This window comes from Accipiter gentilis, chromosome 10 (genome assembly GCF_929443795.1).
Source record: "Accipiter gentilis chromosome 10, bAccGen1.1, whole genome shotgun sequence".
Classification (NCBI taxonomy): Eukaryota; Metazoa; Chordata; class Aves; order Accipitriformes; family Accipitridae; genus Astur; species Astur gentilis.
Window position 1 is genome coordinate 1,782,258 of NC_064889.1, and position 21,776 is coordinate 1,804,033.

At 47.9% G+C, this 21,776-nt stretch overlaps 1 protein-coding gene across 3 annotated transcripts in view; it reads right to left on the reverse strand.

Annotated features, from left to right (window-relative positions):
• The window catches only part of ALPK3 (alpha kinase 3), a 34,416-nt gene that overhangs the window by 9,074 nt on the left and 3,566 nt on the right, over positions 1-21,776 (reverse strand). Inside the window, exons 2-5 of one of the 3 annotated variants that reach the window (XM_049812923.1) lie at positions 15,859-15,897; positions 12,487-12,608; positions 4,703-4,820; positions 2,363-3,395 (exon numbers count right to left, since the gene is read on the reverse strand). In XM_049812923.1, the coding sequence (XP_049668880.1) occupies positions 2,363-3,395; positions 4,703-4,820; positions 12,487-12,608; positions 15,859-15,897 (1,312 nt within the window). Of the gene's footprint in view, positions 1-2,362; positions 3,396-4,702; positions 4,821-12,486; positions 12,609-15,858; positions 15,898-16,170; positions 16,408-21,776 lie in introns of all 3 variants that reach the window. The other 2 variants (XM_049812925.1, XM_049812924.1) reach the window with 2 other exon arrangements.

Consider the following 21,776-nt stretch of genomic DNA (forward strand, 5'->3'; position numbering starts at 1 on the left):
TTCTCCTGAGGTCTCTGACTTGAGCTTTAAGCCTCCAAAATGAGGTCCAGGGAAAAGGAGGGCTGTGGCACTTAGCCCTTCTATTTTGTGCCACTCAGGCTTTGTTTGAATGTTTGGAAAAACCAGGAAAGGTAATGCCAGTCTCTCGGCAAGCCCCTCCCCAAGCAACTGTTATGACAATGTGAATATCACAGGACTGGGGTGGGAGCAGCAGCATTAGGGGGACCATTCCTGCACACAAAATTCAAGTCTGCTTCCTTGGTAGATTCCAAAGGATGCCAAAGGCCAGGCAGTTTCTTCTCTGGACACAGGGAGGGCAGAAATAGGGCCCCAGTTCACAGGGTTGCACAGGCACCCCCAAATGCCCACATCCCTGCTGCTGTTCCCCTAGAGCCATGTCCCTAGCCTGCTTCACTGGGCTGAGTGTCACAACACAGAGCATCCCAGCGCTCAGGCTTAAAAGGTTTTATTTTAAGAGACAGAAGGGCTTCACGCAGTGAAACCTCTTGGGTTTTACCACAGTATTTGGTCTTCCGTGGCATGGAGAGGGATGGGGATGGACACAGCCCAATCTAAAATAATTTCAAAGTTAAGCAACAGTGATCATCATGCAAATCCAGTTTCTCCTCTGCTCTTCCGTATGAGGATGTTCAAAGCCTGGCTACAGTCTGGCATTTTGCAAAGCTTTCTGCTACAGATAAATCCAGCTGAAAAGAGAAGTTCTGAGCATGAGGCCCAGCTAGGTCTCAAGGCCAGGAAAACACTCACCTATGACCCTGTCTTGTTTAAGGAAAAGATTGAAAAAGAGAAAGACAAGCAACCAGCATCCTGGGGAGTGAAAATATCCTCAAACTCCTCAGGAGTCAGCTTTAAAGGGCTTTAAAATAGCTTATTTGGTCACACAAAAGCCTGAGCACTTTCCCCAGCATCACCAACTAGCTGAAGCATTCAAATTCAAATCAAAAGCATTCCCTTTTGTCTACTCAAAGGCACATCAGCTGACAAGTTACAGGTTTCCCTCTGTGAGTGGCTTTTTGAAGAGGAAAATACCTTGATGCATGTCAAAGGCTCAGGGATGGCAGCCCAAGCCTGGCTGCTACACACCAACACTTTCCACCCTCCTTAAGAGCAAGGGGCAGAGAGGGAGAAAATGAATGGCTTTGCCATGGGCTTGCCTGCACAGCAATAATTTCTGCAGCAATATGTGATGCTGATGGGTCGGGTTAAAGATGGGTTCAGGGCACTGCACCGTGTCGAGGCCAGGACCCAGACACTTGCTTCACTGCGTAACACAGCAAGTTTCTTACCAGTAAATGGTGCTCCTACCTATGGCTAAAGAAATCTAGAAAAGGAAGAAAGGAATTTTTTTCACTGGAGCACCCAGCAGTCCCACTTTCCATATCGTGGATGTTTCCACATCCTGAAATATTTGCTTTACCTACCAGGGGAGATGTGCTGCACCTGGAGTGCCTCTTCTGATAGCCTTGGTCTGTACTGAAAGCGTGAACCTACCATAGCTCAAATGCCAAATCCTGACAGCACCTGCAAATCGGACTCAGAGAACCTTTTACCACAGAAGGGGTCATAAAAAAAAAAAAAAAAAAAAAAAAAAAAAAGACTGGTAGCTTCCAGTCTAGTATTTTCATGGAAAATGCTTCAGGTTAAGTGACAAAAATAGAAGTTGACTAAAAGATGCAGTGAGGGTCAGGAGCAGGTGCTGTGCCATGGCACTGCATTACCACCACAATGAGTCTTGCAACAGAGTTTTTCCAACAGGGAAGAGCCAAAAAATAGCCCAGATCTACTGTATACATGTTGCACTGTAAACAAAATTCAACGCCCTGCCTGGTGCAGTTCACATGGCGTACCTGGCACATTGCACTTATTTGCATGGGGGGGCTAATTAAACGCCGGCTGAAGCTCAGGCTCAATTGCTAAACTTAACAGATGTCACCAGTCTCACTGCCTGTCATCCACCCCCAACTATAAATAGCCATTCAGAGCTCCCTGCTTAACTGATTTGGAAACATTTCGCATGAGGTCAGCCTGCTGATTAAACAGCACGCCTCAGGCCACCCGGAGACCAGCTGCTCAGCTGGAGGGCCCTGACGTACATCTCTCCTCACCACCTCGTCTGACATTTATTCAGGGATGGGGTGGAAGTTCTGATGTCTAGGCACACAAAAGTCCAGAAAGCCCTTTTTCCTGGGTGCTTTTGCAGGTGGAGACCTACAAAGAAAGCCTTGGCAACAGATCCCTTGGGGTACATGCAGCCTCCCAGGGTTGGTGCCACAATACAACCATGCAGCACGAATATTTTCTTGTTGCAACCTCTGCGTTGGCTGCTTTCTGTCCTAGTTACCTCTGGACTGACGGCTTTGTTTCCCTCCAACTTCTGTGCTTGGTGCTGGCCTCTCTGTCCCTCAGACTGCACAGGTCCTGCCTCCGACACCTCTGAGGACAACGGAGCATCGTCTGTCTGTCTGCTGACTGCCACAGGCTGCAGGGCAGCTTCGCTCGCAGCATCCTCTTTGGCTGCCGCCTCCTTCTTCCCAGCTGTCGGCTTTACTTGCTTATCAAAATACATCTCTTTCAAAGAGAAGTGCACATCACCATTGATTTTAGTGTCCTGATTCACAGCTTTCCCGGGCTCTTTGATTTTTGGACTGTTTTCCACTTCTTGATCATTTGCCACCCTCAAACGTGCGTTTTTGCGTAAGGGGACAGGAGGGGCAAACCTTGGATTTGGAGAGGGGTTGGCCCTGTCTCGCCCACTTTCTTCTCGCTTGGAAACTTCCTGCTTTGCTGCTGGAGGAGCCTCCACCTTCTTTTTCTTTTTAGCTGCAGAGTCTTTCACCATCGGCTTAGTCGCCAGGTCCTCCACTGTCTCGTAGATGTATGCAAGAAAGCCATTCCCGTTCTCCTCCACACTTTCCAAAGAGGCATCTCCATTGGTGGTCACCTCTGCTTTCAAAGGTGCTATTAGTTTGTTTGGAAAGGCTGTCATTGCATTGACCGGCTGCTCCTTTGGCTCAGCAATATCCTCATGTAATCTGGATGGAGAATCGGCGACATGCACTTTCGCTGCATCCTCCTTCTCCCATGGAGAGGCTCCGGACCGGAGATTCAGATCCCTGGCCAGCCTCCGCTTCCTCTGGAGCCGATCGGGGCTCATTCCCTGCAACTTTTCCACCTCCACATTTTCTTTCCCTCGTTTCTTGCCCTGTTCTATTTCTCGCAGCTTTTCTTCAGCTTTTCTCTTAATTTTTTCAAACCACCTCTGATGGATTTTGAACTCCGTCATGGTTCCCACTTCCAGCACTCCAGAGCAGGACACGATGCCTTTGTTATTTCTAGCTGAGGCCTGGTAAATGCCTGCATCTTCTTCTCGGCACCTGGAAACCAAAAGCTCTGCATGAGACCTGCCCGTCCTCTCCAGGCACTACCGCTGGGCACACAGGCATGCATGGTCTCCCGCTTCTTGCTCCAGAGGGGCCAAAAGACAAAGACGTGGCCCTTGAGGTGCCCACAGTAGGTCTGGAGGCCTGGGGCTGGCCTCCCATCCCAGGCTCTGCCTGTTCTCAGCACTAGCAGATAAGCAAATTGGACATTAAATCAGTGCCCAGCTCCCCCCTGTGCTGTAACTCTGATAAGAGATGGCTGTGATGGTGGAGGAACAGCTAGCACCAGGCTTCCCAACTGTTCTTGGCCACATTCCTCTGCAGGATCTTCTCCTCTCAGCTCTTCACAGCCTACATGATGTTTCTGTTCTTCCTTCACCCTACTGCCTTACCAAAGCCTTCCCACCCCGCTTCACAGGCAGAAGCACAAGCACTAGCACTCTCTTGTCACCCCTCAGGGATGCCTGGCCCATGGAGATCCCTGCTCCTGCAAGAGGTAAGCCAGCCTCTGACAGAAACCTGGACCACACCTGGGGTGGCAGAAAAGCCCAGGCTAGAAGCACGAGGATGACAGGACTACCAGCAGTACTGATATTCTGTACTGTCAGACAGTGACGCACCTGTCTGACAGCCCAAATCCAGGACTCAAGGTGCAACAGGTCTCTGCTTGCTGGGGACACAGTGTGCCTGGCTCTCCAGAAACACAGTCCTTGTTTAAAGTTAAAAGCTGGTAGTCAGGGCTGAATAAAGGAGGCCCTTGGCTCCATCAGTCAAGTGCCAAAGCAGCCCTTTCCTTCCCTGACCTCATGGTGAGAGCTAGGAAAGGCCCTCCCGGGCCATGGCTGCAGCCCTTTCCCCTTTCTTAGGAAACTCCTATGAACTGTTTCTGTCCTTGTCTTGCCTGATCCCCTAGACCATCATCATGGAGGCAGCCAGTACTTTCCCTTTGCTCACCTTTGTCCAGCCCTAATGCTCAGTTCCTGCCTGGTGCAGCCATAGCACACGCTGCTACCAGCACTGGAAGACTCCAGAGAGAGGAATTTCTCCTGACCTTCCTCTTGCTTGCAGCACGGCAGCTATCCTTGGATGCAGTAATGGATCTCATACTGATGTGATCGGGGAGTCATCAGAGCAAAGAGCTGAAGGGGAAGGGACAGCTGGGAACATCGCAATGGGGGACAGAAGGGGCCAGCATGGATGCTGGGGGGAGATCACTGCTGACAGCCAGCTTGTCCAAATACTAAAAACATGCTCAGAGCTCCCGTCACCAAATCCTACCACTCTCCAGCTTCTTTACTCACTTATACAGCTGCAGGGTGTGGCGATTTCCATGGCGGAATATCTCATACTTGGGTAAGCCACAGTAGCGGTCCATCTCTTTATCATCCTTATACCATGTCACCTCCGGCTTCGGGTATCCTGGAGAGGAGACAGATGGTACATCAGGCTGTGAAACACATCAACCAGTAGCACAGCAAGCTTGCTCCCGCAGGGACAAGGTATCAACAGCAAAACAAAACACTCCGGCAGAATAGGATACATGTTATTCTGGGTTCACCACATTGTTTAAATCACACAGTAGAAAAACTATTGTGAGTGCAAACCTGATGGGCTTATGCAAGTCTTTAGTCACTCCTAGGAATAGGGCTATTTTTGAGAAAAAAATCCCAGCACTTCATTCCTGAATAGAGGGGAGTGGATCACATGATCATCTCCTGTAACACTGGCTGGGAGGAGAAGGTGAGCATACTGTCACTTTTATATGAAGAGGCATGTTTTGATGAGACTAAGGCTAAGGTTAGAAAACAGGCATTTGCCCCTCCATGGAGCTCACAGCATTTCGCTAAGTGTCACAGCCTGTAAGCTGATCTAAAAGTTTCCATTGAACAGAAACAACCTTGATTGCATCACAGCCAGCTTGGTGTCCTACAAATGTCACTTGACAACAGATGTCACCTGCCTTTTCAGTAGAATGACATCATGATGTGTGTGACTGGCTGGCTAGCAAGCTGGGCAGGCAGCCACATTTCCCGCCACCAACAGGGGTGGTAGATCAGCATGAGTGTCCCACATGGACCAGTGCTATCCACAGTGCTCATCTCCTGCTAGAGCTAGCAGCTCTAGCTCAGAATAAGAGCAGTTTTCAGGGGAAAACTGCTTGAGCCAGTGGCCCACATTGCTTCCCGTACTTCCACATGGGGCTCCCGGCATAGCCAAGCTGACCTTAAGGGCATGGGATAAAAGTTTCAATGATCACGTCATGGCTTCGCTTAAGTTGATGCACTCAACAGTTGTTTGAAGCCCTAAAGTAGACATCCGAAGCTCGCCTCCTGCAAATGCCCCTGCTGGCTTTCTGTGCTGTGAAAGTGAAGGAGTCCGGCACTCTGCTCACCTCCACTAGTCCCCAAGGGTCTCCCCACCAGCCCCTGGCACGCCTGAATGCAGTGGGGGGTCAGCGCTCATGGACAGCCCTGGCATGGGGCCAGCAAGGGCTCTCTAGGAATACGGAAAGCATCCAGACTCGATGGCTCTGAAGTAGAGAGAAGGCAGGGACAGGGCACTACCTACCTATCCTGGACACCTCCCAGATGCCAAGCCACAGATTTCAGGGCTGACCAGGACCCTTTTCATCTCCAGCGTGAGAGCCTCCTACTTGCACCAGCCAGAGATGCCGGCAGCCTGTAGTGATGCCTGAGCCCAGCTTATGCCTGCTCCCATGAAGGTCCCATAGCGGGACTGAAAGACCAGGAGCAAAGACTCATCACCAGGAATTCACCCTGGTTTTGGCCAATTCAAAATGCCTTTGACCAGAAAAGCAGCATACACCAAATCTCCCCCCTCATGTATTGCTTGGTTTCCCCCACCCCAATCTGCTCTTCTGATACATTCCCTGTCCCAATCCCTTGCCTGTTGGGGCTCTCCAGTGTCCTCTGGCCCCTTGAGGGACTTAGACCACTGGAACCAGACAGAGTTGGGGAAATAGTCTCTGAAGAGTTTTCCTTTCCTGCTCTCCTCCATGAACAGCCATCCCCATAGCCCAGATGCCTCTGCAGACCAGATTTTACTCTATCATCTTCCTTTCCTCACTGAGGTCTCTTACACTGCACTGCCCCTGGCACCTACTCTCTCCATCCTCACTGCTATACATCTCTCACATCCTTTGCTGCCTCATGCCCCTGCCATTGCTGCCATCGGCAGCTTTGGCTTTCTGTGGCTTAGTGCCTCGTTCCTCCTCTTCTGCAGGAAGCCAAGTCATGACTTTCTCCCAAAGCCCTTCCTGCAAGGCTCCCCATCCTCCCCTTCAGTCCCCATCTCACCACAGTCTGCTCTTTGCTGCTGCCCTGGCCCTCCGAACCAGCTTCTAGAAGTGCAAAGCCCTCAGATGCTTGTGGCTGAAGCGAATGAGCCCTAAACTGCTAACTGGAGGTGGCCACGAGAGTTTCCCAGTGATGGGATCACCAGGGATCGATGCTGCTGCTTATATTCTCCATAAATATTACCTACTGACTGTACTTGGCAGCAGGACCCTGGGCTGAATAAGCCTGTGGCAGTTTCTTTCTGCTCCAGGGATGAGGAACGAAACAATTTTCATACACAGCTCACTTTGCCCAGAGCAATCCTACCCTTCCCAAGGGCTGTTCTGTAGGCAAGACCTCCAGGAGGCCCCCACAGTTCATAACATAGGGAGCTGGCAGGTAGATTTTCCTGATAAACTGCAAACAGTAATCACAGCACTTCATTCCGGGAACTGCAAGCATATCATTTCCGAGAAGCCCTGTGATGTCCCCCTGTGGCCTCTGCAGCTGATTCCCATTCCCAGCTGACATCTGCCGGAAAGAGCTGCAATTTCTATAGCTGTGCAGTGCCTCAACAAAAGGCTTTTCCTCCTGTTAAGCCTAAACTCCTTTGACCTGTAGCACTTGCGTCCTTGAGGCTACCTGCTCCCTACCAGGGGCAACCGCTGTGCCAGCCCCACGCAGGCAAGGAGGGACTAGCCCCTGCTGCATGCTCCAGCCTGCTGCGAAAGGGAGCTACAGGCAAGTGCTGGCTGGAAACCTGCAGGCAGAGGGATGCTGAAAGGCTTCCCACCTCCCACGCAGAAACAGTGGCCCCAGCTGCCTGTTCAAACACCAGCCATCCCTCCCCAGGGGCTGTAACCTGAACCAAGCAGGGGATGAAGAGACTGTGCAGGGATAAGGCTCCCTGGCATGCCCTGTGCTCCATTGGGGAGGGGAGCTGCTGCTGCCGCCACTGCAGGCATCCATCTTCGGGCTGCCGAGTAATAAATTCCCCTCGTCGGGGGGCGGGGGGGGGGGGGGGGCGCGGAGGGGCAGACATCACTCCTGACACATCCCCTGTGACCACAACATCCACAGCTCGCCCAGCTGCCGTGACAGGCCAGTTTCAAGGGTGCTGGTGGGACAGGGTGGCTGAGCCGAGGGCTCCGTCGGTGGGCATTGCCACGCACAGGGTGCTGGGTGCCCACCCTTAGGATAAGCACATTGCAAGACAGAGCAGCCATTCATAAATCAGGCACTGGCCCTTCCAAAACCTGTCACTCCCGCAGACCCCCCATGCAGCTGGTGCCGAGAGGGATTTGCCAGCAGCTGGTCCCCTGCATCCACCAGCGAGTCCCTGCAATTGCAGACAGAGTGGTGCCGGGCATTCCTAGGGAGAAGGGCAGGTGTCCACTGCACATCTTTGAGCACAGCAAAAGTTTATTGGTAAGCGTGTCTTCCAGCAGCATTGTTCCAGCATGATGGCCAATCACTGCAAGACCCAGGAGACTTCTCTGAGCGAGGATTTTTTTTCATGGAGATTGCCAGGTTTAGATCAAACATTTTTCCCCAAAGCTGTTGACGTTTGAGAAGTCTTCAGAGCTTTGGTGACCTTATCCAAAACAGTTCTTGCAACAGCTATCCAAAATCACCCAGAAACTCTGTTTAAAGCAACTTTCTTGTTTTGATTTTTTTGGGGGCGAGGTGAGGAGTTAGTCTTCTGAAATTTGGGACAGTAGAAAGAGTTTAGAACAATTACAATAATCTCCACGGTTTTCTGTTTCTGCTTTACACAAGATATGTGGAGTGGGGACTCAGGCACTTTTGGGAGGAAAAGTCATCGTGAGATCTCATCCTTTCTGGCTTTCTGGATTTAAACCTCCCCATCATCTGAAGACAAGGAGGCTTCCAGTAAAGCTGACAGGAGGGACAGATACTCACTAAAAACAGTAGTTCCCCATGCCACCGGCCTGTGAGCAGTGCTCATTCTCCATCCCTCTCTTGCCCTGGCTGCCCCAAACCCAGACATCCTCATCTCCCACAGGCCTACTCACTGCCCCATCCCCAAACCCACCCATCCACCCTTCTTACAGCCCTGAATTTCTCCAGGCATCCTTCATCCAAGCACTTCACTCTCGTCCTTCAAACATTTCCCTAAGAGGGCCACCACAGATGTAATAAGTTGAACTTCTTTATGCTTATGAAAATGCTCATTCACTAAGCACATGACTGTCTGCTCACCTTAACCCAACTCTATTCCCCAAGCCATGGGCAGAGCCCTTTCTCCTCCATAGCCCTACAATAAAACCAGACAGTTTCTGGGCACATTGCTTCATTTCCATCCCCTCCAGAGACATGCTACTCAACACAGTGCAGATGCTGACATTGATCGAGCACCTGCATAGCATGGGAGAGGTACCAGGCTGGACACTTCTTCAGCACAAGCTCTGACCCATGAAGAGAGTGATGGGACTGAGCTCCTGAGCTGATGATTTGGACAGCCAGGTCAGAGGGGGTGAACCTGCCTAAGAAGGGCTGAAATGGTACTGAAGAGGCAGCTGTACAACGGTGGGCAATACCTGGATACTGACATACAATGGCCTTGGCTAGACCCAGTCATGACCTCTCCCAGTTGGCCTCATTCCCTAACAAGCAGTCACAGACCCAGGCCCCTTCATCCAAGCCCCCACATTTCATCAGCCAACATCTCTCCTTCCCAGGCAATGCTATACAGAAATGACTGAAAAGTTGTAAATCCTTGTAGGAACGCCTCCAATAAGGGCCACTCTCTGAAGAGAAGAGCCCAATATCCACTCACTGGGAAGGATCTGTAATGACCCTCGAGATCCTGAAGTCCAGACAGACCCACTAAGGGAAACACTTGGTGCAGAGAAAGGGGTGTGCTCTGCTCTGTAAGAAACTGCACAGTAAATGGAAATGTTCTCATTCCCTTTTTAACATCTCTCAGAGAACAAAGGATGAACTAATTTTGTCTAAAAAAGAAGACATGTCATAACTGATGCAGGATTTGACCCAAAACAATCAAATCAGACATGCTAGGGACACTGATAGCAGGCAGAACTAGACAACAGGAGGGAAGGAGGGTTTGTGCAACCACTGGAGAGCATCAGGAAGGCTGCCTCTGCCTGCCTGGTGTTTTCTTGCCTGCACCACCCAGCACATTTTGGAGACTGGCTCTTCAAACACTTGCATCTTGCTACCTTCCTAGGACATGCCCAGCAAGTCACTGGTATTCACAGATGTGGGACCACCCCTTAACTCTCATTATTGGTCAAGAAGCAGCAAAAAAATAAGATGTTATTGTAGGACATGTATCCATATTTGTGGCTTGAGAGTCAAAACAGGAGCAGGTGACAGTCTGCCCTTTGCCTCCTGCAAGTTTATGAACCAAAGTGTCCCTGGACTCCAGCCATAGCAGTGGGACTGAGCTGGTTCCACCCTGGTCACTGGCCAGGGATGCAACTGCCACTTCCTTTCTCCACGTAATGTCTCCCAGTTGAATGTAAACATTATGGCAGGGGGAGATACCTAACTACTGATCAGACTTTGCAGTCAGAGTTCACTTTCCACCTTGTGCCCCTCTCTCCCAAAGAGATCCTGAGCAGCTAAAGCAGTCCACAGGACCACATGCAAGAGATGACCATATGGCATAGGTGGTTCAGGCTGCTTTTAAGGATGTTTCTCTGAAAATTCCTAATTTTGTAGGTTTATTAATTTAAGTGCATAAAGATATCCCCCAATCTAGTTTACCAGGTACAAAGATATTGCAATAGGCTACATGCTGAAGATGCTCATTTGACACTTTCCTTCACTTGAGCAGAAAATGAGACCAGTATCAAGTCAAGTCTTCAACCTGGAGTAATACACCAGGTTGTGCTACACAGCACCAGCAGGTCACCCAAAACTGGAAGGCAGCGTCCTGCCTACCAAGAGCAAGGATGGACTGCAGGAAGGGCTACACACTGGACAGAGTGCAGATCTGTCTCTAGACGTTGACACTTCAATTTTGGTACAAGCAGAGGAGGTTATTCCTTGGCAGCATGTCTCCTGCACAATATACAGCAAAGAGTTTCTCTAGCTTTTCCAGGTGAGATGCTGGAAAGGACATGGACATTGCATTTACAAGGCCTCCCTGGCAGGGCTGACTGAAGTATCTCTTCCCCATTCCTCTTGAGAGGAAACTGAGCATGTTGGGCATCACACGTGCAAGGCACTTCCCACCCTGTCATCCATCTATTCTCATGGTGAACTAGAGCTCAGCTGCACAAATGCACCTCACCTTAACAGAGCCCACATGGAGCCAATGGTATCATCTGGACTTTGGAAGAGATGAAGTTTGTTAGAGGGAACTCAAGGTGCAGCTGGTGAAGATTTAAGCCAGTGAGAGAAGCCAGGACTAGGCACTTTAAAAGGTGCAAGAAATCCTGAAAGGAAGAGCAGTGCTACTGCATGTCCTTGCAATAAGCTGTCATGCTCTGGGTCTGCAGCATTTCTACACTTTCAGGCAAGGGAGGGTGGAAGACAGAATTGGATCTGCTCTTACTCAGGATTTCCTAACATATCTAAACATCACTCATTTTTTTACCTCTGACACGGCTTGCAGAATAGTGAGTTCCATGCTACCGCACAATATGCCAAGCTTTTGCTTCTAGAAAACTTTAACTGAGAAAGCCCTTCTAATGAATCACTAAAGGGCATGGCTTGGAGGCATTTCTCTACCAGCCCACTTTTGCCCTGGAAGCAGGAAGTGGTCTGCTGAAATTAAGCACCAATAAAATCAATGTATCAGTTGTATCCTTGCAAGTTCAGAAACTCAGACCTGCAAAACAAGTGAATCCATGAGAGAAGAGCTAACAATTCAAAGTCAGCAGCTCTCAGAAGGGCTCAGTCTGCATTTCCTGGCACACAGCTTGCTTGCAGCATGTTTCTAATGGCAAACTAGATTCAGTAAATCTTAGCAAAGTCTTGGTCCTTGAGACTAAGAGTCTCACTGGAGATACCCTCCTTCCAAAACCTACAAACTTGTTCAATGTCTCTCACTGAGTAACGTGTTGGAATAATTAACATGGCAACATCAGGAAGGATCACAGAGTTGTAAACAAATACAAACAATGGAAAAAAGAGGTTTTAGAATCCCTATATTTAAAGGACAAAAGCTCATGAGTAAAGAAGCTGCTTGCTTTTATACCAACGTGCTGCCATGCTAGGTCATCACAATGCCTTAGTACCAAGCCCTCTTTCTCAGCCTCCCCCCTCCTCCTCTTACTGGCCTAACCCATTCCAGTCCAACATTAGATTTTATCTCACTGGGCAGAAACTGGCTTTTATTTCAGATGTTGACAGACACACAAGTTTATCACTGATGCGAACGCAACTGCACTCTTAACCATTTACAGGCAGCAAAGAGAGCCAGAGTTGGCTCAACTATGATAGCCTTAGTCTTCAAAACTGCACATTCCTGAGTTATGGAGTCCAGGGTTAGAGAGGAAGCAGAGATTAGGACAATAAAATGTAGCTGGCCCAAGCAGTAACCAGCATATTCCATTTTCTGGTCTTTAATTTGCCTTGTTTGAGATGTTAGGTTATGCCTCTGCCTCTTTACTATCTCCGGTGTTTCCCTCCCCCCTTAAATTAAAGCTGAAATCATCATGCAATTGCTGAATCTTGGCAGTCTGACAAGGGTGGACTTGTTAACATGTTGCCTTGCTATCACTTGCTCTAGAGTTTAACTAGTGCAAGTCCATCAAGTGAGGCAGGACCAAGTTATTCACTGAAGACACTGTTACCTGTCACTATGCACGTGAATTTAGCATCAGAGTCCTCGGACACAGAACGGGATTTGATAGTGGTTTCAAATAGTGGCTGGGTTTCTTCCGTCAGCTGAGAAATGATTGCGCAGAAGGTGCTCCTGGAAGATTCAAGAAGCATTTCTTAGAGATCAAGGTACTAGAAAAATCAAAGGGTCCACTTTCTATCTCATCTCAGAAGCCTGCATTCTTGTTGTAAATGCCCGCCTTCCCTCCCATCATCCCTGCCCAAGGTTGTTCACAAGTCCAGTCCAGCATCAGGGTATTTGACTGTCACTCCTAAGATGACTGTCAATTTAAAGTGTCATTTGGGAGACGTACCCTTTGTCTTAGCCCTTATGGCCATTGGGGTAATGAATGTCAGGAACCATTTTAGTTCTTGATTACAACAGAACACTTCTTTGATCAGCCAGCAGGCTCAAAGCAAGACCCTAACAAAGTCAGCTTCACATTCCCAGTACTGCACCATCAGTGTTTCTAGTGTTGTTTTGTTCACCGGGATTTTACTTTATTTGTGAAGGCTTCATATGTAATTTCAGGCCAAGTGGGAACTGAACATGTATCCTGAACACAGCAGCCCTCTTTGAAAGCTTTGACTTAAGAAAAGCTGCCTGCTGTAGGGACAGGTCTCTGAAGGAGACCTTGAGCCTGGCTTGCAGCTTTCTGAGCTCAGGAATTACGTGTGAAGCTGACATGCATTCCCTGTTTAACCTCTCACTCCTGCAGGTAGGCGCTCACACTACATACTCCATGAGTTCAGGCACTGACCTTGAAGTTCAGGCTGGGACACCCAAATAGCCAGAACTATCCAAATAGTGAAATCTATGAAGCTCAGAAATGGACCTTAGTTTCTCCAGTCATTTAAGCACTATTCAATGATAGATAAATCAACATATTCATACAGTACTGCAACCCTCTTGAAGCGTCACCAAGAGAGGCCCCAGAAGATCTGGGCTTTCTTAAATAAAGGAAAATGATTTAATTCCAAGTTGGGTCTTCATTCACATAGTGCTCTGGGGCTCTTGGAGGGGAAGAGCTGCTTCCTTCATTTTTCCCTCTGCAATTAAAACACTACATGTTTACAGTAGGAGAGAGGACCCCAAGGTCTCAAGTGCAAGGATGTTAGGAGAAACAGCAAATATTGCAAGAGAACTGGTAGCTGGCAGCTCTACTTATATAATTTTCAGCAGTGGAACACATTCCTTAAACAAGTGATCAGCTTCTAGAGACATGCAAGAGGTGGAACAAACCCCCAGACCATTCCTGATACAGCTCCACCACGAGCAGAAGGGCTCATAGCACGTGGTGAGGGCTCCACAAGGAGGACCCAGGCCTCACAAGCAGCCCCCAGCTTGCAGGCAGGATGCTGGTGCTGCTGCTACTCATGCTCTACCTGCTGAGGGAGCAGACCTGTCCAGGAAAAACAAAAACACCCCCACATTTAGCATGAACCCAGCAAGGTCAGGTGCACTGACAGGCTCTGCAGCAGGGACTAAACTGCACGTATGGCTGAAGGTGCCAGGATAGCTCCAGCCACAGCAACTGCCTGTTTCATCCACCCGGAAAACTTACCTGGAGGCTGCAGTACTATGATTTTCACTCTGGCTTCCTGCTAGAATGGGTTTGTAAGAGATGCAGGGAGACAAGTCCCTGAGTAAAAAACAATTGGGATGCAGCGGGAGTCTCACACAGCTCCCCAGCACTTTGTGTTGGGTAAGGGTACGGGACAGGGGCAGCTAGGGCTATTGCAAACTTGACTCATCTGCTGAACAAGGGTTATAAGCACTGTCTATATCCAAACACACATGTGGGATGGTGTAAAAAAGAGATGCCACAGCTCAGACTCTTTTCTGTGGAAATCGATGGTCCCCAGGAGATTCATCCTGGCAAGCTACTCTTCACACAACTACAGGGCCAGGAAAGGGCTGTGGGAGCCAACAGCTGTTTCAAACCAGAGAAACCTTTCCATACTCCAACCCCAGGAGAAAAAAAAACCATTTCCAAAGAGCAAGGCAGACAATCCAGTACCAAGGCAGTTACTGGTGGCGTTTTGATGGCCCCTTCAATACAGATGCCCAGCCCTAGACCAGTAAATGCCTTTTAGATCCACATAAGGAACTTCCCAAGCATCAAGAAACATTTCATACCCCAGCAGGAGAGCAACCAGATCAGCATCTTATAAAAAAGTGATGCGCACACACATAGTGCCACTTGGGACCAAGTTTAATCCCAGTACCATGCCACCAGTATCAGCAGGCAGCACCAGGAATAAGTCTGGTCCATTCAGTGCAAATCTCACAATCAGGTGAAATACAGCAAAGGCTACTGAATGGTTTAGGAAAGCAGCATCACCAGAAGCTGAGGGCTCCACAGGCACAGAAGATGAATCAGAGGAGACTTGCCCAATGTACACTTGGCAGGGAGCTCTGGAAGGTCTATTTAATCTTTCAAAGAAACCATTGTATTTGTCATGGGAGGTTTAGAGACTGCAGCACTGTGGGGCTCTCAGCTGACTCACTCCAGCTGCAAGGAGACTTGTCCAATTCAAATTGCTTTCTAAACCAGTAATTCAGAAAATTCAAGAAATCTGATACAAAGCAGCAGCCGCTCTTCCCCCGGGCCTTCCTGAAGCTGCATCTTTGTTGCAGAAAAAGCCCTGGAGCCTAGGAAGAGAACACAGGCAATTCAGTAGCCTTTTTACATTAAAGAGGGATTTCCATACAAAAGCAGTCTGCAGGAAAAGGAGATTTGAGAAGTGTATTCCTGTTCTTCGAGATTTTCTTTTCTGGACATTTTGGGTAGCAGTCCCACAGCTAAGCTATAGGGGTGTTTTGGAGAGGCCTTTCCCTCCACAGTCATTCCTCTTCCTGCTCCTGCAGCAAACCAGTAATGCCAGCTGATTTCCAAATGTGTTATTTTGCCAAAGGCAAAGTACAACTAAATAAGTGCATTTCAGGCCAGAGTCCAAATGAATGAGGATCTTCGCAATAAAGCACAGAATGGCAGGGGGAGAAGAAAATTTCTTCTTTGAAAGTCTCAGGGCAGGCACATCTAATTTTTAATGTCTCTGTATGGAAGTCTCACTTTAATATCAAGAAGTAGCTGAACACCCATCCTTTGGCTAAGAAAGAGGAATATTTCTTGCACCTTAACACAGGAATTACGATGAACATTCACTTTGCTGTCTGCAGTTCAAGCAAGTATTAGGGATCCAATCATGCAGAATAAGGCTGTTAGATCACTTCAGGGCTCTCTACTAATTAATTAGTACCAAAGCATCACAAATTAATCATGTGCAGTCAGATTCAGCAAAGTGTTGGGTCAGAGCAGTTTAATGCAAAGTAGTTTTACCTTCCTAAACTGGAGGGAGAGAATCTGCTGCTTGATAAGCTAAGCAAAAAACAGCATAAAAAACATTAGACAGAGAAGCATGGAAAGGAGCTGAAATAAACAAACCGTTACAGAGACGTATTAATGATGAGCCGTTTTGCACAGGTCAGAGTTCCTATTAAAAGAAGGTACAGCTGCCTTACTCAGGCTGACTGCCAGGACGAGCAAGCCGCATTGTAAATTGAAATCAAAGGCTGTAAAAATGAAATGGTCGTTAACTGCAGAGAATAAGTGTAAGGATATTTATACAAGTAGGTTTCCAAGAAGCAGCACCTGAGCCTTCCATGCACCATCCGCAGCGTTGTGCTCAAAGCAGGCAACTCCACCCCGGGAGATGTTCGATTAAACGGCAGGCAGGAGTACAGACCGTTGCAAGCCCACTTCTCTGCTGGCAAGCAGGTGGCCTGAGCTGGTCACCCTCTGTGCATCCAAGGACAGCTCTTTGGAGAAGCTGAAAGCTCTCTGGTCACTATACACCGTTTTCCAGCTTGCCAACCAAATCACTAAGGTCTGGCAAAAAATTAAAATAAAATAAAAGAAGTAGACTTTACAAGAATCTACAGGTTTTGCTTTCTTTGCAGGAACATGTTATAACATTAACCAATTCAGGGGGAAAAAAAATATCAAACACCCAAGTCCTACACAAGGGACACCCAGATGAGCTACTTACCAGTGGCCACCAGCTCTCCCAAAGGAGTGTCTTCAAGGACTCACATCCTAGCCAAAAGGCCACATTGCCATATTGTGGCAGCAGCCCCTTGCAGGCTGTAGGAAACAACCTCTTGGCATTGACCCACAGCAGGCAGGAGCAGCTCCTCAGACCCTGAGCTCACCCACACAGCAATCAAAAGCCTAAAACTAACTAGGTACCAGTTAGTCAACAGCACGTAAGTTCAATTATTTAATCACATTGAGATATGTATTAGTTATGCCTATGCAACAACCTCACCATATAGCCTCAGAAGTGACTGCATCCCTTTGGGATGTTAGAATTCAGACTCCCACATTGGTATGTGCAGGCAGATCAATCCTTCTCTGCCTTGTGCACTGAAGACCACTGTTGAACAACCAAACTTCAGTGCTTTACGATGATGCTACAGAAGACAAGATGAAGAACCGAGAAAGGTGCACCTCTTCAGGTCTCCTACCCAAATGACCACATCTGGGCTCTGTGCAAGTCCCAACCGCACGCAAGTCAGCAGGACTTCAAGTCTTGCCCTAAAAATGACCACAGAGGGTCTCTGAAAACCGCTGCTGCCAACCATACAGCACTTCCACCTGTGGAGGCAGAACCTCCATGCAAATAATAAGTAAAAAAAGTAGTTCAGCTTGAAGGCCTGACAGTTTACACAAATAATTGCACATTTTCATTGGGAAAAAAACCCAGCACTCTTAAATGCTCACTGACTCCTCTCCTTCAGATCAGGAAAGCAAAGACAGAAGAAGTTTTAGACAGCCGCTCAAGAGTAGCTTTAACCTAACAAACACGGGTGGCACTTGCCCTTTTGGCAGCGGCTTCACCCTCTCCACGCCCAGCCGCACAATCCTGATCCCTCCCCAGTGCCAACTGCTGTTCACGCAGACAGAGGATGAGCAGGTCAGGTGTTATCCAGCTGGAAAAATCAAACACTAACCATAACAGGCTGAGGATCAACCACCCGATCCATCTTGCATGCACTGTGCTGGCCCACAGGAGAAGTCAGACAGAGGAACTTTGTCTTTCTGGCTGAGCCCCACCACCTGGGGCATCCCTTTGAGCCCCATGTCATTTCCAGCACTGCAAGGCATGCCTTTGCACGACCTGCCTTACTGACCAGCACCGTCACCTTGTCCTCATCACTCCCAGCCACCTTAACAGCTCAGAGAGCTCAAATTGCACCTCCAGCCACTCTTGCCCTGCCCTGCCCTCACAGGGGGATCGAGCTGCCTCCTCCCCACAACCCATCCAAGCACATCGGCCCAGGGGATCGAAGGGGCAGCAGCACCAATGTGCTGTGTCCCTGTGCTGTGGGCTGCCCCCGGGCAGCTCTGTCTAGCTGGAAACACAACTCACAGGCTTAACAGTCTCGACCACCAGCTTTTCAACAGTAAATGAATCCCAAAACACTCTGCATACCACTGCAAGGGAAAACCGTCCTTTTAGCCTCCAGGAATACTAAGGACCTAGGCATTGCTTGAGGAGCCAGCAGGGAAGATCCTAAAATGCTTGCTGGAGAATGCTAGTATAGGCAGAAGTGTGGTTTTAATCATGCTTTCTTGCTTAAGACAAATGGGAAGGTGTCTTGGCTTGAACGTAAAGAAAATCACTCAAATAAAAAGAGTCAGAATGAAGGGTACCTGTGCCACGAACCCCTTGTGCTCATGAATGTGATCAAACAATGAGTATCGTCAGTACTTTTTTTTAATCCCCAGTGTTGAGCACACAAATGGGGCTTTATTCACTGCACATCCTGAAACACAGTGCTGAATACTGGATTGAAGGTCTCTTGAGGAGCCTTGATATTATCAAAAGAAAAAGTCCATCACCACAAAGATCCACATATTAACTAAAGTTTAACCTCAATATGCTAAGGAACCAAGCAAAATTTGCTTTTCAGACTAGAGATTTAAGCCCAGAGAGAGCAAGATCAAATTCTGAATGCTTCAGCCAGAACAGGCCTGCCTGCAGGCAGCTGGCATTTCACTTCATTTTAATTACATTCACAGCATACCCGCATGCAGCATAACTACATCAGACTTTACCCACTCTACCAGAAATCTACCCACTTGGAAACATGAGACTCTTGAGCAAGGCACAGAAGACACCCCAGCAAGCCCAGTCTGATACTCGCTGGGACTGGGCTGTCTGTGTCCTCAGCTCCCCAGAGACTTATTAGGGCGCACAGTACAAGACTCTGCTAATGAAATGCTGCATCCGCAGCAGACGTGTCTCCCCCAAGCAAGCTTGGGGGCATTATAGTTACTGCATGAAGGCAAATGCTTATCTTATCCTGAGGAACACATCTAAAGTGGGTAAATCAAGGTCTCAAGGTACTGGTTTCTCTCTACTGGAGAAGAGGAGCTCAGAGAGGTCTGCTCCAGGCATGTCCAGCATCAGTGGGAGGAAAGCCTCCTCAGGCACCTTGCATCCATGAAGTGAAGCATAGCTTGTTAAAAGCTAGCCCTGAAAATACAGGCTTGGTTATTAACCACTGTTGTACTGGACTGTAGAATTATACCCCACTACTATGTACCTTCTACCAGCCTCAGTTCTTTAAATTCTGTTTTATCAGATGCTTTCAAACACCTTTGGACATTTATCATCCTCTTAAAGGTTTTAGACCTTCAACTACTCCTAATTTTGTTCCGAAGTGAAGACCATCTTCCCCATTTTTTATGCACTTGCCAAATTTCAGTCTGGCAGCAATGGCAGGAGGCAGAACTGTCAACGCCACTCACTTTTTTTAGTCACTAAAAATATTGCTCAAGTTGATGGCCTAGGCTGGTACATCACTCCACTAGCACTGAAAAGTTAATGGCTTGAAAAACACCGATTTTAAATCCAGCACCTTTTCTAACCCTCTCATGCAATCACTGCATGAAATTCTTCTCTTCTGGCATTTCTTCTCCCCGAGATAAAGAAATCTTTCTCCTTCCAGCTCATGTCTTCATATGGAAGTTGACAAGAGCTCTGGAGACCCTGAAACAGGCTTCACAGTGGTTCCATCCTCACATGTACAAGTACAGGGACATGATCTGCTTGAGCTGCAGCAGTCATCAATGTATTTCAGTGCTCTTCCACAGCACGAAAATTGAGCCACACAAGCTGTCCCCTGCAGCAAGTAAACAGAGAAACCTGTCAATAACAGCAAAGCTGAGACCTCCGAGTTATGTTTTGACAGAAACAGCATTGCACAAAAGATCCTCAGAAGAGCCCACTGAAAACTTGGCAGCCCTTCCATCCTGGGAGCAGGACAGGGGGATGGCCCCAGCAATCCCCTACAGATACTCCCTCTTGCTGGCACTCTGACCCGTGACATTATTGGGCATGTTTTACACATACAGACTTCCAAGTATAAGTTTTCATATGAACTTCTCTGCCTCCAAGGTTAATACTACTTGAGACAAATACAAGCCACTCCGAATGTCTTCTCAGCTGACAATAGCAAACCATTTTCAACATTTAAAAGCCAACAATGAAGCTTTCATGTACATATGGTCATGCTTAAGGCATCTTTCCTGCCATGTGTCCCGCTTCTTATCAAGCACTTCATGCACACACAGAACGAGTGTGTTTGTGTTTCATATACCATGGCAGTAATTATCAGCAATCCTGTGATAAAGCAGCTGTGAGTGCTATGGAGCTGTACAAGACAGACTGCTATTTTACAGACTGGAAAACGGATGTATCGAGTCTTTGCTTGTCAAGGTCACGAAACGAATCAATGTTGGAGAAATATGGCATTTTTTCTGCAGGTAGTTTACTTTGAGCTGAGATGAACATGGACTTGCATGTAACAATTCAGAGCTAGATTTCATTAACAGAGAAGCTAGAAAACAATAAATTAAGTTACATGTTTCTGTATCAGCCTCTATAACACTCTGAAGATGGCTCAGATCTGTGTATTTTAACTCTGAATTATTGCTGCCTTTATGGTCCAAATTAAAGTGGCAGCTAGTTGAAAGACATCAAGGAATGAGAAAGGACAAAAGAAAGCAAAGCAACTATTGGACAATGAGATGCCCAGGAAAGTTGACATCTTCCTGGTAACACATTGTGTGCAGAAGATTTTTGTGGCTGTGGGTTAGAGAAGAAGCAAGGTGAAAATATTGTTGTTTGTAACAGCTCTTCTGCCTTCCTCTTCTTAGATCAGGCAACTCTGTAAAGTGTGAGACAACAGCCTCATTCACCCGAGACCTTCCTCCCCTTGCTGAAACAGAGTGAGGACAGAGCACGTTTTAGTTCTATTTCCTGGAAACTACCTCTGCTGTGCCACAAGAGGTACCTTGTTCAGAGAAGATCACATTCTCCCCTCCGTGCAGAGAGGATCCAGTGCCTGGGAAACATCTCCATTTATGAGGTTTCCAGAGAAGAGCAAAGTTCACACAGGTGATATATTCTGTATTTTAACTGTGGTCCTGACGGGCAGTTTGTCCAGCTCCACAGCTTGATCTTCCACCCTAGGTTATTGGCTCATCAGCCTACGTACTCAGCTCTGCTTGACTTTCTAGGAGACATGGACAGGAGGCTTTTAGAAAGGGGGCTGAAAAATGCAGTCTAGGATTACTATTCACTATGCACAACTGCCAAGGAGCCCCACTCAAACAAGGCATCACTGTGCAGATAATTACACCAATAGGGAAAAGACACCTCTATCCTAGAGATCCTACAGACTGGAGATGAATCCATCGATGCCTTTATGTTTGCCCTTCCAGTGGGTACTGGATGTCCCTCCTTTCAGAGTTTGGGACACTTCCATCCGACAAGACAAACAGACTGAATTCCCTCAGACGCCACAGCTGGTTTCTTATCAGGGATTTACAACACTTGTTGCCAAATGCAAGGTCCCATAAGAAGTTACAGGTGCCTGACTGCTGAAGAGGGAACTCCTCTGAACTAAGAAAGCTAAACATGCTTTTCAGGAACTAAGCACTCCTGAGTTTTCAGCTCACTTTTTATTATAGTAACAGATCTTTCACCTTCAGTTGGTATTACGTGCAAAGCAGGAGGTACAAGATTGGGAATGGTTTCTAGCCAGAAAAGCCAGGTGGCAAGGCACTCTCCCGAGCTCAACCACGACCACAACCTGAGACAGCCGTCCAAGAAGAGATCAGAGGCAATGTCACTATACTCTATAAATATCTGCATATGATGAAGCTATGACAGTAGAAAGATATTT